At 40.0% G+C, this 17,414-nt stretch overlaps 1 protein-coding gene across 1 annotated transcript in view; it reads right to left on the reverse strand.

Moving 5' to 3' along the window:
- The window catches only part of TNIP3 (TNFAIP3 interacting protein 3), a 49,219-nt gene extending 39,198 nt beyond the window's left edge, over positions 1 to 10,021 (reverse strand). The window contains exon 1 of the mRNA XM_053573586.1: positions 9,902 to 10,021. Within this exon, the coding sequence (XP_053429561.1) occupies positions 9,902 to 10,012 (111 nt within the window). The 5' untranslated portion in view covers positions 10,013 to 10,021. The remainder of the gene's footprint in view (positions 1 to 9,901) is intronic.
- Between the last annotated feature and the right edge of the window lie 7,393 nt (positions 10,022 to 17,414).

Raw genomic sequence — 17,414 nt, forward strand, 5'->3', positions numbered from 1 at the left:
AGGAAACTCAGTGTACTCCCCTGTTTCTGGGGACTCATCCATCATCAGTCAAATTGCCCAGATCGTCAGCCTTTCTCCTGGGCTAAGTCCAGGGAAGGTGCAAGACTCGAAGAGAATTTCCCCCTCACCAGCATGATGCACCCAGCTCTGAGGTGGCCTTGTGACATGCCTAGGTAGAAAGACTCAGAGACATCTCAACCCCCAGAATGCTATGGAAGCAGATTCGGCGATTTCCTATGTTCCTGGGAAGGATCCAAAAGGGGCTAACAGGCTTAATGGATTTAAGGAAGCCTCAGCATCAGATTGAAGACAATGTAGCATTTACCACATGGACCTAAGGACAGGAGATGTGCTAAATGACCTGGAAGCTTAAGTGATTGCTACTGAGGATAGAGACCAAGGAAAAGACATCGGGGTAGACTGCATCCGTGCCACTGCAGTGTCATGTGGTAGATTGCTAATCCACACTGAAGTGCCAGAGAAATATGCAATGGCCAGATGATTTTTGTTTTTGTTTTTGTTTTTTGAATACGTATGCCCTGTGCAATATTTTGTTCATCTGAAATTCAAACTTAAGTGAGCATTCTGTATTTGTATTTGCTATGCCTGGCCACCTATTGGACCCAAATTACTTTACAAGATCTGCTCCATAAACCCTTACATACTACATGCCACGAGGGGAAGGGCGAGGTGAGAATTCCTGTGCATGAGTATACAGAAAATATAAATTGCCTAGAAAACACTGAAGTGACAGATATTTTCTTCATTTAGCTAGGTTAAATTATTTTCTAAGGGATAGGATGCAGGAACTAAATTAAAAATTTAGTTGAGAAAATAAAGAAAAGTACAATTTTGCACAAATGAATTCTGTGGTTTGAAACATTTTATCTGCTTCAATTTGAACTTTGTTAACAATCCTGTGAGGTTTCCAGAAGAGGCGTTTTTGATGTTAAGGAGGACAAAGTGGAAGTTTAGACTTGTAAATGACTCGCCTTTGGTCATTACAGGACAAGTGGGTGGCTGAACTTATGTCAGAGCTCATTTGGTTCCCCTGCTTTATTTCCCCCAAAGAACTTTTTACCTATGGGCAGGAGACATGAATAACACACCTAAACATTTTTGGACAAGATATCATTTCCCTGTTTGATGCCGGAGCCCAAGTCATTAGGTACATATAATTCAAGAAAGCTTCATGGAACTTGAACTTTCTGGAGGGCTAGATAGGAGCTGGCTTGAGCTCTGAAGTGCTAGTCAAACAAAATCTTGCCAATTCCCACCACTGTTTGCTTAGGGATTAATTTCTACTGCCAAAAATTAGTGGTCAGAAAAGAGAAATTTAGCCTTCAAAAACTGTAATTCTGTGTTTGGATTTAAAAAACAAAACAAAACTCTCTTCTCTGGAAGGAAATGAATCTCTGATTATTTTATGTCAGTGCAGAACCCTTTGTTTTCCTCTTGTACTTTGCGCCTGGAGTGACCTCGCCTTCATTCATGTATGCATTCCTACTATAAGTACTTGTTGATTATGGCCTGTGGACCTTGTACTGTGCCAAGTACTAGAATATAATGATGAGCAAAACACACGTGTCTCTCACATATTTTCTGTTTTTTGAATATAAAATCTGATTAAAGATTAGAGGGGACCATTCCATTGATGAGGGGATCCTTTCTGCATTATTCCTGCCAAGTAGTCATCTCTATTCATATAAATACTTCCAGTAAAATAAGACTACCTTCTTTCTGAGCCAGTATTTCCACAATATATCCATAGATTGAGATACGATATTTAGATAACAAAAATTATAATTATAAAAATTAAGAAAATATGTGCATATTAAAATGACAGACAGGTGTAGGAAGCCTGTGGGGAGGACTCCAGACACGGGTGATAACCAAGAACGCATATCATGGGCATATTCTCTGAAAATGGGCCTGAGTCAGAAGAAAATCCCCCACTATGCTACCCTGAAAAAGCCGCAAACATTTGCTAATTTTTCTTCAATAATAGAAATAAATGATTTTATTTTTTCTTTTTTTTTTTTTATTAAGTCATAGCTGCGTACATTAATGTGATCATGGGGCACCATACACTGGTGAAATAAATGATTCTAAAAAGAAATCAGTATAGCTGTCTTCCTTACTGGAAAAAAAAAAAGAATAAGTGATCTAATTTGTTCTACTTATTCCAGAATCCTATAGGAAAACATTCATAAACTTTGTGGGTCATGCCTCATTTTCTCCACAAGTAAAAAATCAGGTAAGAAAAGACTTTTAATAGATTTCATCTAGAAGGTGGACAGTAGACTGATGTGTTATTTAACAAGAGCTGACAGTGTCCACTTTGCTAGTACCTTTCCCACACTCACTTAAAACAATTTTAACTAAACTAGGAGTGAGAAGGCTTATTTGAGAAAGCAAGCTTATTGAGGCTTTAGATTCCAAAACCCAGCTTGAGTTTGGAAGTCCCTAAGAGAGATCCACATCCTGTCGCAAGGTTAAACAGATCAAGAACATAAAGAACACATTTGCTAAAATCTCTCGGAAAGATGTTATTTCTGACATCTCCCAAGACAAATATTTTGCTTCCTTAATGTTGTCATCAGTTCACAAATTTCTTAACCCAGAGGCTTATGCTATTCTTTCTCCTTGCATAAGATGGGATACGTGTCCAGAATTCTTCAGATTTACTTTGGAATTGTACAAGTCTGGGAGAAAACAAAGGTAGAGTGATAAAGTAATGATAATACCTTTGACTTGGTGTGTTTGTTTAGTAGAAACCCTTCTCTTTGCAGGGTGCTGGGGGCCTTATAGTCTTTTAATTGACTTGTATGATTTCTGCACAGATGCTGCTCTTCACTGCAAGTCTCGGGGCCTTCTGCCACCAGCATCCCTGTGTTGTCCTGCTGTTCCCTGACTACCCCAGTGACAAAACTGGAGTGGCCAGTACCATTTCCACTAAGGCAGGGGGAGTCCTCTTCACCTACTGCTTCCATCTTCCAGAAGACAACATGCACTTCCCAATTTCCTATAACTCCCCTTTTTCTTGTAATAGAACTTGGGGCAAATTCTCCCAGTGATGGATGGAACAGACAACCTTTGAGTAAGAAGTAAGCATTCCAATTTTTATAATTTCCGAGACATGGAAACAACCTAAATGCCCATCCCCTCAGGAATGGATTAACAAATTGTGGTGCATGCACACCATGGAATACTATTCAGCCATAAAGAGATGGAGATTCACATCTTTTATAATATCCTAGATGGAGCTGAAACACATTTTTTTTAGTAAAATATCAGAAGAATGGAAAAGCAAGTATTTAATGTACTCAATACTAATATGAATCCAGTAGATGATCTAGTGCCTGCCCACATAGGAGAAAAACTCATTTTAATTCAAGTTGGGGGGAGTGGTAAAGAGGGGGCATGGGGGTGCTCTCACTGAATGGGCATGGGGGGGCTGTTTGGCATACCTTTTGTGTAAGGGATATAATCACAATAGGTACTCTACCTAACAAAATCAAATATTTTGACCTGGTTATCTGTACCTTCACATTAACCTGAAATAAATTTACTTTTCAATTAAAAAAAAAAAAAAAAGAAAGTGACCATTCTACTCAAAAGTGCTTCCTCGAGGGCGGCACCTGTGGCTTAGTCGGTAAGGCGCCGGCCTCATATACCGAGGGTGGTGGGTTCAAACCCAGCCCCGGCCAAACTGCAACCAAAAAATAGCCGGGCGTTGTGGCGGGCGCCTGTAGTCCCAGCTGCTCAGGAGGCTGAGGCAAGAGAATCACTTAAGCCCAGGAGTTGGAGGTTGCTATGAGCTGTGTAATGCCATGGCACTCTACCGAGGGCCATAAAGTCAGACTCTGTCTCTACAAAAAAAATAATAATAAAAAAAAAAAGTGCTTCCTCGTTATCCAGAGAGGGAACCTCAGTTTATATTCCAATTGCTTCACTTCTCCTATCTTGAATAGAACCTTCTCTCCAAAAAGTAGACCCCTCTCAAAAGTTGGGGAGAGCTTCTGTCTCTTTTTTTAAAGAGTTTTAATTCTTTTGTCTTGGGGCCCAATTTTAGCTTACAGAGCCACGTCTGTTTTCCCATAATGCCCAGTGGCATAGTTCACTATAAAACAGGGTTCCAGCTGAGCATACACTGCAAGATCTCCTTGCCTGGATGTGTACCTGACACTCACTACAATGGAAGTTTTTTAAAATCCTTGAAATGAATGGAAGGAAAAATATGCTATAAATTCTACATGGGATCAAACTAACTCTATGGTGACATTTTGGGAAACACAACATGGCCAGTTTACCTACAAATCTCTTTAATCTTGAGCCTTTATAATATTTTTAGAATCAGAAGACTAAAATCTTAGTCAAATTTGGCAGACAAAAGAAATATACACAGCTCAAGTAAATGACCTCCCCCAGGTTGCCAGAAGCTTCTTTCCCCACTCCTAGCTTCTGTGCTTGTTTCCGAACATTACTGGAAATGAGTTTGCTTATCCAAGAAATACATTTCAAGACTTTCATCCCTTCCTTTTGTATTTGAAGACATGTAATTATAGGTTTATATTTTAATATTTCAATATTAGTTTTCTCATAGTATTAGAACTATATATTGGTCATGTATAACCATGATTTAATACTCTTTTGGAATCTTATTATTATTCTCACTTAGATAATTGTTTTTCCTTTGTGTAGAAGACCAAATGACCTTCTTTTGCTAACTTTCTTCAACTCTCACAGAGAGTTAATGTGTACTTTTATGCTGGTGGAGTTCCTCATGTTCATCAATAATGTTTTCCTGTTTCCTCAAAACAATGAGTCAGTCGGCTCATTTTGCTTATAGTAATTCTCCCTCTTTCCCTATTCTTGGCAATAGAAGTTGAGCAAAAAGGGAACTTGACATATATCTCAGGCTTTTTCATTAAATCATATTTCATTCAGTCACACCCTTCCCATCTCGTAAAGTCATAAAAAAATAAATTTCCTGCTTATGGAAAGGGAGTCTAGCTCATCCTTAAGTATAAAAAGCCCTCCACAGTTCCTTTGTTCTTGGCTCACCCTTGTCTTAACCGAATGGAAGTTTTTTATATATATATTTTTTAGTTCTATTAATATCTCAGCAACAATGTAAACAGTTTTGTTTTGTTCCAAATACAAGATTTCTTTCTGCAGAGTGCTATTGTGTAAATAGTAATTCAGCAGAGATTCCAGCAGGAAACTAACCTGTGTTTTCTCAAGGAGTCAAATATTAAAAGATACCTTCGGAGGACAATTGAGAAGGATATGTTAGAGGTCTATAGAGATGAAGAATGGAGACTCTCAGGGGCTGTTCTGTCTTTGGGGAGAGAGGGAAGTCACGGTGGCTTGATCCAAGTGTGGTGCTAAAACACCTGAAAGCCCAGAGAGGTGGGATTATAGTGGTGACAGTACTGTTCCTGAATAACAATTGGCACTCTGGCCCAGTTCCCAAATAACTTATATGTGAGGGAGGGGAAGTTAAAAGCGAGAAGTATATGGCCATGGTTCTAGTTAGAAAGATTTGAATTTAGGTCCAGAATCTAAATACTATTAGTTGTAAGACTAGGAGAGAATTATTTAGCCTCATTGAACCTCAATTTCCCTATCTGTAGAAAGGTAAAAATTATGTGGGCTAAGGTATAAAAATGCTTTGCAAAGTGCTGGCCCAGAGCACTCAACAGGCAGCAGGAAAATCCAAACAGTGGAAAACGGAAAGGACTTGGACATTCTGGCAAACAATGGAAGTGCAAGACGGTGGGGTGGGGGTGTGGTAGGGAAAAGAACAAGTGTCTCCACTTCAGTGGTGGGAGCAGTACTGTTCTGCTGCATCTGGGACTCAGGGGGATATACCCTGCAGTGAGCACACTTGGCACAGAGAGCGGCACCCAACAGCGCTGGGAAGAGTGGCAGGGCAGACATTTAGACACAGCAGGGACAAATGGGAAACTACCTGAAAACCAACAGTAACGCCAGGAAAGCAGGATGGGCAAGGCCAGGTGGCGGCTTCCACACAAGAACAGAGAGACTTTCTTTGTGAGTGTACATTCGACACTCCCCTGCACACCGTGAGAACTATTTCTAGATGAATTCTAGGCATAAAATGATAGTAAATCCAGCTTTACTGTGGCTCATGAAATCAAACCAATTGTTTACTATCTGCACTTTTTAGAAAAATCTATGTTGTGATACGTTATACTCTCATGTGACACATTGTACCCCATCCTAAAGAAGTTTATGACTAGGAGAGGAAAACACATGGATACATAAATGACTGTGAAGCTAAAGTGACAAAGCCTTTGAATGACACATAAAGAAGGTAGAGGTCTGGGACAAAGCAGGGAGGGGCTCCAGTGATGCTGTGCGGGATGAGGGAGGGCAGAAGAGGCATTACAGAGGGTTTGGATTGGCATACTAGACAGTTCATCCAGAGGGCAAGGGAGCAAGGGCAAACAGCACATGACAGGCACGGCACTTAAAACTTCAAGGGCTGGGAAAGGATGGTGAGTGGCTAGAACACAGGGTGCATTCTGAGAAATGGCAGAGCCTGGAGACTACAACATAACACTGTAAAAAAATACGCACAAGCTTGGCTTTTTACCCTGAAATTATATTGTATAACTTTGTGAATTTAGGAATGTTTTAAAATCTACAACCCTTAATTTCCTCATCTGGAAAATGAGGACAAAGATAGCTGTGCTTAAGTGTTGCTGTAGATATCAAGAAAAGTATAAAATAGTTACACCAGAACCTGTCATGATAGATGCTCAGCAAATATTAGATCCTTCTAATGTTTGTTCTAAATGTGGGCAGAGCCTATATCATGAAGGAATTTATACATCATCCAAAGTCATTTGGAGTCTATGATATAGGCAAAAACCTACCTGGAAGTTTTAAGCACTTGTCCTTTAGCAAGAGCTATGTTGACAAAGGAAAAGGGACAAAGTCCAAACATATTATAAAGGAAGAATAGGTAACACCTTTAGGGAAGGATCCAGGGCTAAAGGAAGATGGCACTATTCTATGAATTGTGCCACCTGGAGTCATGCAGCCTGGTGGCTCTGGAAGACAGGGTTACACTCAAATTTGGAAGACAGGGTGAATAGTGATCCTTTAACTGGAATAGAAAATGTGTGTGTAGGGGTTCATGGGGGTGGGACATGTAGATATAGGATGTGAGTTAACTTTTGGGAATACTGAGTGAAATTAAACAGCATGTAGAAAAGAACTCCATGTTTAGTAAGTACGTGTGTCTGGAGTTATTGTCTTAAATTTTGTAGGTTAATGAGCCAAGAACTAATGGACAGATCCCTGAAGCGCACTGCTGTGACAGGAACAGGTGGTGGGAGGGAAGCCAGTGAAGGGGAGTGAGGAGGAGAGGCTGGAGACAAAAGATGTCAATGAACTAAGACATTTTAGGAATGCTGAATTAGTGAATAGAGTCAAATACACATGAGAAGATAAATGGAATATAAAGATGCAGTGACCTTTGGATGAATCTAGGTGGAGGCTATTAGTGGTGTGATAGAAGCAGGAAGGGCCTAGATGCTGTGATCAATAAGCTGGCCCTGGAGGCTGGCATGGAGGCTCACGCCTGTAATCCCAGCACTCTGGGAGACCAAGATGGGTGGATTGCTTGAGCTCAAGGATTCGAGATCAGCCTGAATAAGAGTAAGATCCTATCTCTACTAAAAATACAAAAACTAGCTGGGTGTTGTGGCAGCTGCCTGTAGTCCCAGCTACTCAGGAAGCTGAGGCAAGAGGATCAATCACTTGAGCCCAAGAGTTTGAGCTTGCTGTGAGCTGTGATGGTTCTAGGGCACTCTACCCATGGTGATGGAGTAAGACTCTGTCTCAAAAACAAACAAACAAAACTAACTCTATGTAGGAGTTAGAATACTACCCATAAAATAGTATGGGGTCTCACATATGTCTAAAGTGGAGGATAAATGGGCCCACTCTCAGCTGGTGCAAGGTCATGAAGATGCTGAGGATATAGGAAGCCCAGCACTCAGTGATTCGCCTGGTGTACTGAGGTGGTTTTCAAACTCATCTCGGTCCTCACTGCCACCCAGTAACTCACTTCAGTCTTAATCATCTTTTCTATCTCCCTGTCCCCTGATGGCCCTTCCATATCTTCCCCAATGCCCTTAAACCTTGGACCTTACCTCTTGCTCTCTCAATCTCAATAGATGTCTTTGCCTCACACTTCACAAGGAGGATAGAAAATGTCAGCTAAGAATCCACTGTCCTTTGCCTGGGCATGTGGAGTACAGAATGAGTGAATCCTATCAATGAGCCAATGAGCAGCATTTTAGAGGCAGACACAAATTTCAGTTAAGCACCAACAGGAGACACAGTTTGTTATCAAGAGTACGGTCATAAGCACAGAGAAAAAAGTTTTTATCACTTGGGAAGGATGCAGAAGGCAGCATGAACAGAATGGGGAGGGCAGTCAGTCCGGAGAAAACGGATCTTAGAGGACCATAACCAGAGAATGTGAGGATGGGACTGAGTGGGAGAAATTTCTTCCTGGGCTCAGACAATGAAATCACTGGGAAATGCACACATTTCCACCAAAGAACAGAGTTCTAGTTGGGAGATAGAGGTAGATACATGAAGGCTGGGAGTTGGGGTGAGCGTAGGACAATGTGAGAGGAGCAGGAAGCCTTTTCGGACCCCCTAACCAGTAGCAAAGGTTCACTTACAACTTCAAAAATAAAGGCAGCCTTCTCAGGAAGAAGTGAGTCTTTAAACAGGAAAAAATGCCTACCTTAAGAATGTGTACCATTTACTACATGAATGAAAGAAAGAGGCATGGAGGGTACATAACATACTAAGTGAAAAGGTAGCAAAACAGATTGTGTGTGTGTGTGTGACAAGACACAGGGACTTCCCAAATGCTAAAAGATGCTCTTTACAAGTGGTGCTTCTGCGGCTGCTTCCTATAAGCCGATCTATGTTTAGTAAGGCCTGAGACCCATGTGCTTCTGGGACCTCCTCTAAAAGAAAAAAATAGACCTTTTTGGATACACATTAGTTATAAAATGCAAGTACTTGTTTAAGGGAGCCCAAGCTCCATTATTTCCATAGTAAATCTGTCTCTGCATGATTTTTGTAGTTTTCTCTATTTATCCAGCATACATTGTCTACAATGAGCATGAATTACTTTGGAAAGAAGAACTGAAGTTATTTTTAAACAAAAATATAAATTATTTAATCCTTTTATGTCAGCTGTGCTTCCAATCTACTGGTAAGTTTCTTGTCATCATCATTAAAGATGGTTTCTAATTTGGAGAACTCCTGAGTTTGAGTTCCTGTTGTTATGTATGATGCATTTGTAGAAAGTTGTTCACAAAATTCCTAGCTTGAACTTACCCTTGAATTTTATTTGCTTACATGAAGACAAATATCTTAAAACAAGAGGAAATTCAAACAGTTCCTTCAATCAGTATAACCTTGCGTTTTTCTTCAAACAAAAACAACAACTACACAAATCCAAGGACATCAGTGTGCTGACTTTAGTAACCCAGTTTAAATGGGTTTACTTAACTGGGTTACTTCCTCTCCCCCAAAGAGTTGTCTCTGTATTAAATATTCTTTCTAATAGCATGATCCTTTCCTCACTTTCTTGTAGTCATAGCCGCCTGAACACTTTAAACTGGAAAGTGCCTTCAGCTGAAGCATTTCTTCAGCAACAGGAAGTGACTGTGTATGAGAAATTCTATACTGCTTCACTTTATCCTCTCAGGCGACAAGGAAGTACATGACTAACTGTAAATGATTTGGGGACAGTCCCCATAAATTCTTCTTGGTGAATCAACTGTCCAAAGGCACACTGAGGTGGAGGTGAAAGACCTGAAAGGTGTTTTCTTACCTTTGGAGAACATGAATTTTGGTGACGTGGAACAGCCTCTGGGGTGACCCTTTTTGAGTCAAGAGAAGTACTTCCCTCAATCAGATCCCGGATTTTCTTGTCCAGCTCCATGCTTTCACATCTGTCCAGGAGGAAATGGGAAAGTCACATTTCACAAAGGTAATTAAAAATTATTCCAGGATACAGTGAGCCTATGAATGACACAGAGGTGTTATTTGTGTATGATACCTTGGAGTCTCCCAAACTCTAACCCCATTTTGTTTTCATTAGTCCATGCTATAAGATCACTTCAAAGAGTATTTTAGAGTTCAATTTTTCCTTACTTGCACACTCATACAAAGTGGTAATGAAAGACACAGATAAGTTCAGAGATTGTCACAGTATGACAACAATGACAAGCATTGAACACCCACAGTGAGCCAGGTACTTTGGTACAATTTCTTTCTTTCTTTTTTTAATTTTTTTGAGACAGAGTCTCATTTTGCCACCTTGGTAAGTGCTGTGGTGTCATAGCTCACAGCAACCTCCAGCTCTTGGGCTCAAGAGATCCCCTTGCCTCAGCCTCCCAATTAGCTGGGACTATAGGCACCCAGTATAGTTTCTTATTCAATGGGCATAACAACCCATCAAAGCAGTCACTGTCCTCTGCATTTTACAGATAAACAAAGTTGAGTGGGGAGTTAACTAACTTACTAACTTAGATGAAGTCAAACTGTGAAACACTGGCAGGCCAAGATCAAACTTAGATCTATAGAATGCTAGAGCCTGTCTTAACCATTTTTGTTGTGTATCATCAATTAACCTGAGTACAAATCCCTACACAATTACTTGCTGCCAAATGTATATTATATTATAGTCAAAAAATATCTGGAAGCTACTTAAGGTGAGTCTAGTCCAATGGCTTCCATTAGCTAAGAACCAGAGCGATCTGCTCACAGTCACATTCACTGATAGCACTGAGATTTAAAACAGACCTTCTCCCAAATCAGATTTTTCTTTCCCTTTATATCATGTTGGCATGATGGAGAAATGTTCTCATTAAAAACGTAACTCACCAGAAAAATGCATTAATTGTATAATTTTTTTGAATCCTTTTTTTGTCTACCTCTATCTTATCTCATCCCCTAAAACAACCCTTTGGACTAGGGAAGGAATTCTTACAGGAGAACTCCTCAAAGCTGTCTCCAGAAAAATTATATATGTAGATGAATAGCCTGATCATGAATCTGCCTGATCTTCCACCTTCTTTGAGAGTGGCTCCCGGTGGTAGGCTCTGATGGTCATGCTTGCTGAAATGACTTTGACCTTGCTTCCTTGGTTATAACTGATTTGAACAAGAATAAACCACCGATTCATCTTCGCCAGTGAGATTCTCTTCTGCGTGCAGAATGAGCTGACAATGAAGCAGATGGGTAGAGAAGTGCAGAACAGAGAGATGGAGAGAATATTGACAATTTTCTAGTTCAGAAGAAGCATTTTCTGAGGTCTAGCTGCCTCCCTATACTTGGATTCTATAAACCACTCCATGTCTTTATAATGAATACCTCTAACTTTTTCTTTAAAGCTAGCTTTGCTTGGTTTCTGTTATCTAAAATAAAAAAAAATCCCTAAACATGCACCTTGACCTTCATTATTTATCTTTGTTTTTTAGGCTGTGAAATGTCCCACATATGATCCATTTTAAGAGACAAGCTGCTGAGTGTGCAGTAAATCCTTCATAGCCTCTAAATTTGTACACGCAGAGATTGAGTTTGGACGTATCTTCAAGGTTTCTTATAGCCCTGAGAGTCACAACATTTCTTTAATAACTGCCCTAAATCTTTCAGATGAATTAGATTCCCAAAGAACAATGAAATGGACTAAATGAAATGTTCAGCTCCTGAGGTAGCTTTCTGATCTATTCTGAGCCTGACTGGTCTTCCAAGAGGGCACAGTACTTCTGACATTACATCCCTCTGTGATGAATGTGTTGCTGAGGCGTTTCAGACCTCAGACAGGATCCTTTTGAGATGATCCACTCTGATCTCCAAGCCCCCAGATACTGTGGGCTGCTTGCTTTCTTTCTGATTCTCATTTTGTGCTCACTTCCTCCTGGTTTTTTTCCTTCCAGACATGTTTGCCCTTCACACTTGATCAAACGAGCCAAGGGCAGTTCCCACTCTAGGCTTTGGCATTTGTTCTTGCCTTTGCGTGACTTCCTCCCTCCCTTCGTTCAGGCCCTAGCTCTCATGTCACCTTACTAAGAAAGCCTCTGCTGGCTGTCCTAACTGAACTGGCTCTCTCAGCGCCATCATTATTGTCCCTTAATTATGTTTTGTTTTCTCCTTTGAACTTTGTATCATTTTGATTTCTGGTTTACATATTTTTGTTCTCCTTCACTCCCATGTATGTCCTGCATATGTCTTGTGGTGGAAGGACCTTGGTCTATTTTGATCCTCTGCTGTCTCCTAGCACTGCAGTCCCCAATCCCTGAGCCGCGGAGCAGTATCCTGCTCTGGGCCTGTTAGGAATCAGCAGGTGAGGGAATGAAGCTTTATCTGTATTTATAGCCACTCCCCGTTGCTCACATCACTCCCTGAGCTTTGTCTTCCCCAGATCAGCATTGGCCTTAGATTCTCACAGGAGTGAGAATTTACAGTGCAAACTGTAAATTGCACCTGCGAAGATCTAGTTCTAGGTTCCCTCTGATTCAGCATTATGGTGAGTTATAGAATTATTTCATTATACATTACAGTGTAATAATAATAGAAATAAAATGCAGAGTAAATGTAATGTGTTTGAATCTTCATAAAACCATTCCCCTCTCCACCCAAGTCCATGAAAAACTGTCATTCATCAATCTGGTCCCTGGTGTCAAAAACATTGGGGGTTATTGTCCTAGCACATAGTAGGACCTCAATAAGTACTTGTTATGGAGTGAATGTGACTCCATGTTGAGATTTAACTCACAACATCTAGTCATTAATTCAAATCTAACCATCAAGTTAGATGCTTCTCTAAAATGTATGCAAAATAACCTCAAACTCACAGGACTGATAAAAAATGAAATGCAAATCATTAGGCAAGGAAACACTAACAGCAACTTCAGAATGGACACTTGAGCTCAGCTGTTACTGCCTTCAAAAGCAAAGAAGTAGATGTCTGGAACAGAATAGAGAATCAAGAGATGAATCCAGCTACTTACTGTTATTTGATCTTTGACAAGCCAATTAAAAACATTCAGTGGGGAAAAGATTCCCTATTTAACAAATGGTGCTGGGTAAACTGGCTGGCAACCTGTAGAAGATTGAAACTGGACCCACACCTTTCACCATTAACTAAGATAGACTCTCACTGGATAAAAGATTTAAACTTAAGACATGAAACTATAAAAATACTTGAAGAAAGTGCAGGGAAAACTCTTGAAGGAATCGGCCTGGGTGAATATTTTATGAGGAGGACTCCCCAGGCAATTGAAGCAGTGTCAAAAATACTACTGGGACCTGATCAAACTAAAAAGCTTCTGCACAGCCAAGAACATAGTAAGTAAAGCAAGCAGACAGCCCTCAGAATGGGAGAAAATATTTGCAGGTTATACCTCTGATAAAGGTCTAATAACCAGAATCCATAGAGAACTCAAATGTATTAGCAACGAAAGAACACGTGATCCCATCTCAGGGTGGGAAAGGGACTTGAAGAGAAACTTCTCTAAAGAAAACAGACGCACAATCTACAAACACATGAGAAAAAGCTCATCATCCTTAATCATCAGAGAAATGCAAATCAAAACTACTTTGAGATACCACCTAACCCCAGTAAGAGTAGCCCACATAACAAAATCCCAAAACCAGAGAGGTTGGCGTGGATGTGGAGAAAAGGGCACACTTCTACACTGCTGGTGGGAATGCACACTAATACGTTCCTTCTGGAAGGATGTTTGGAGAATACTTAGAGACCTAAAAATAGACCTGCCATTCTATCCCATAATTCCTTTACCAGGTTTATACCCAGAAGACAAAAAGTCACAATATAACAAAGACATCTGTACCAGAATGTTTATTGCAGCCCAATTCATAATTGCTAAGCCATGGAAGAAGCCCAAGTGTCCATCGACCCACGAATGGACTAGCAAATTGTGGTACATGTATACCATGGAATATTATGTAGCCTTAAAGAAAGATGGAGACTTTACCTCTTTCATGTTTACATGGATGGAGCTGGAACATATTCTTCTTATCAAAGTATCTCAGGAATGGAAGAAAAAGTATCCTATCTACTCAGCTCTGCTATGAAGCTAAATTATAGCTCTCGCATGAAGGCTATAACCTAACTATAGCACAAGACTATGGGGAAAGGGCCAAGGAAGGGGAAGGGAGGCAGAAGGTTTTGGTGGAGGGAGGGTACTGGGTGGGGCCACACGTATGGTGCATCTTAGAATGGGTACAGGTGAAACTTACTAAATGCAGAATACAAATGCCTACATACAGTAACTAAGAAAATGCCATGAAGGCTACGTTGAACAGTTTGATGAGAATATTTCAGATTGTATATGAAACCCACACATTGTGCCCCTTGATTGCACTAATGTACACAGCTATGATTTAACAATAAAAAAAAGAAAAAAAATGCAACCATAATTAATTGAGTATCCACTATTTGAAGGTAATGACTTTTTATAGAAATAAACACATGCAGAGATTCTTAAAGTGTTTCAGCCTTAATAGTGTTTAGAGGCCAACAGTTACCCTTCCCTTTTCCCTTGGACAGGTGTGTGAAGTTTTGGCCTCCGAGCTGAGGCCCTCACTCCGTTTTGCAGACATAGCTCTGCACATGTCCATCAGGACCATAGCCACAGGGTTGCCCTTCAGGGGATGGTGGGTCTCTGGACTTTGCGGAGACTGAGGCTCCGGGTGCTGACCTCAGCATCATTGCCTTTGGCCACTCTGGGAAGAGGAAAAATGACAGCAAAGAGAAGAGACCCATTTGGTGGTGCCAGGAGGTGGTGAGCTCTGGCCACACCTATGGAGAGGGTGGGTCTCAGGGATGAGCACTGTGGCAGGTAGAGGGCTTGAGCACCCAGGAACCCATCTGGGAATTGGAGGGACACAGGAGGGAGCCCCAAGGATTACACCGCAGGTAGGATTTGCACTCACTTTCTTGTCTCATTGCCAGTATTTTTCCATTGCCACTGTCACTCTAATGAGTATGCCTCAGACTTACATATGAAGCCAAGAGACGCTGTGATGCAGCAAGAAGTAAATAGGCTTCTAAAGGTGAATGTGACAGTGGAACCTGGTGTCAGTCTCTTACCTTCTGTGAGCCCTATTGGTCTGGTGCGTAAAAAGAAAACAATGCAGGATTGGTGATATCATGAGCATAATGCCTAGCACAGTCCCAGGTAATTAGGTGCTCAGTAATTGCTACTACTGTTATTACTAGTCACAAAACAGTCTAGGTTGGAAAGTGGGAGCCATGAACTTAGTATGTTACTTAAAAAAAAAAAAGTTAAAAAAGCAAAAAATTTCCATTTGTTCAAAGATAGTCAAAAAGTTTAGTCATCCCTTAAATAAAGAACAATCATGTCATCTATTTGAGTTTTGGAACATCCTTACCAAATCTTTTGGATTATCCTTTAATTAATGTAAGAATTTAGTATGTGAAAATATTTTTACCATCCTGGTTTTAACTAGTGAAATTCATTATGCTTCATGAATTTCACTTTGCTCTAGATTTATTTTACAAAAGAAAGTATTTATCAAGGTTTTTTTCCCCTAAAAAGTTCAAAATTATGACAATTGAGTAGAATTAATTAAAGTTTATAAACCCTGCTTTTTTCTTCAAATCACTTAATAATTTCATCCAACATACTTATACTTTTAAAATAACACTAAGACTTGAGGTTGGCAACAGAATAGAAAAGGAAAAATGCCCTCCTGAACTAAACACAAACGGAAAAAATCCTGCATAATCCTTGCATTAGTTCTACCAGGTACATATTATCTCCACCGTGGCATCTGTCCCTGAATCTACTCAGCTCATTGAGTATTATGACTCTAGTGGTCTATGCACCAGTCCTAGCTAGCCTTTACTCATCTTTATTTTTCAGCTAGGAAACTTAAGAGTCAGTGGGGTTAAGTATCTTCTTTAAAGATACTGATGATAACTGATGATGGGTAGGGTAAGTGTTCATGCTGAAGCACACGGCTTTTCACTCTACCATTCTGCTTATAGTGATGCTAGGAATTGTCAGTACAGCAGAACCATGGACGGCTGTATTACTCCAAATAATCTGTTTTAGATTTTCCATTTTGACAGGCATTTCTCCTTCAGGTGTAGAGAAAACAACCTACTGGTGCCTCCAATTTAAATGTAGGTGGCTTGTAAAGTCAGATGTTAGCAGAGGCTTGAGAGAAATGAGATAAAGATCAAGAATTCACTCTTGGCCTGTTTGGTTTTTTGATAACTCCTTAGTTTTTAAGTTGTGAGTTCTTGACTTGGATAGGATTCAGGGAGTCTGTAAATCATCCCAAATAAAACTAAATAAAAAATTATGCATGTATTATTTCTTTCTGAAGACAAAGTCTATAGTTTTTTGTCAAGTTCATTTACCACTAGAAGGCTGGAACACACTGACCAAACTTTTGCTTTTGTTACTGTCACAAGTGATGACTTTAAAATCAAATTTCATGGAGCCTTTTTTTTTTGTCTAAGAAATTTCTCTCTCTCTTTCTCTCCTTCCTTCCTTCCTCCCTTCCTTCTTTCTTCCCTCCCTCCTTTCCTCCCTTTTCTCTTTCTTCCTCCACTCCCTCTTTCTTTCTTCCATGGACGAACCATAAAAACTCAGAAATGGATCTTTTAATCAAACACAATTATTAAAATCTTTATTTGAGGTGGCCTCCTTACTAAATTGCAGGTGAACAGAGAATTAGAGGAGGCAACATTGTTAGGCTAAGAGTTCAAGGGGAGGGTGACAGAGTTTAATGACACTTGCTAAATCCTTTTAGGCCCTTGGCTTATTCACAGCTTACTTTAAACTGACAGATAAAAACCTCCTTTCATGTAATCCCTCCTTCCTACCTTTCATTCACAAGAATAAATCAACACAGAAAGTAAATAGAAATATTGCAGTGAAGTAGATTTTACCAATAGGATAGTTGGTTAAGCCAATTCAACAAGAGAAATTAAAAAAAAAAAAAAGTTTCCCAGAAGTCATGCAAGATTGTGAGCTGTTTATCCTTAGACTAACACTGCGAAGTAACAATCTGTCTTATAACACCAGTGAGCAACCAGGAAGGCCAGAGAAAGACACAGAATGGCTTTCAGGTATTTTTGGAATCCTCATACTTATATTATCTGTTCAAAGGTCTCAAGTACAAAAATCTCCAAAAACTTACCTAAAGGATGCAGGATGTCTTTGAACACGTCCAAGGCTTGGGCATGGCTTGTCTGAAGTTTGTTTGTTTAAATTTCACTAGTTGATTATGGCCTATGCACTGTTAACTCATAGAATCTTGTCTGGTAGAAAAGATCACCT

This window comes from Nycticebus coucang, chromosome 1 (genome assembly GCF_027406575.1).
Source record: "Nycticebus coucang isolate mNycCou1 chromosome 1, mNycCou1.pri, whole genome shotgun sequence".
Classification (NCBI taxonomy): Eukaryota; Metazoa; Chordata; class Mammalia; order Primates; family Lorisidae; genus Nycticebus; species Nycticebus coucang.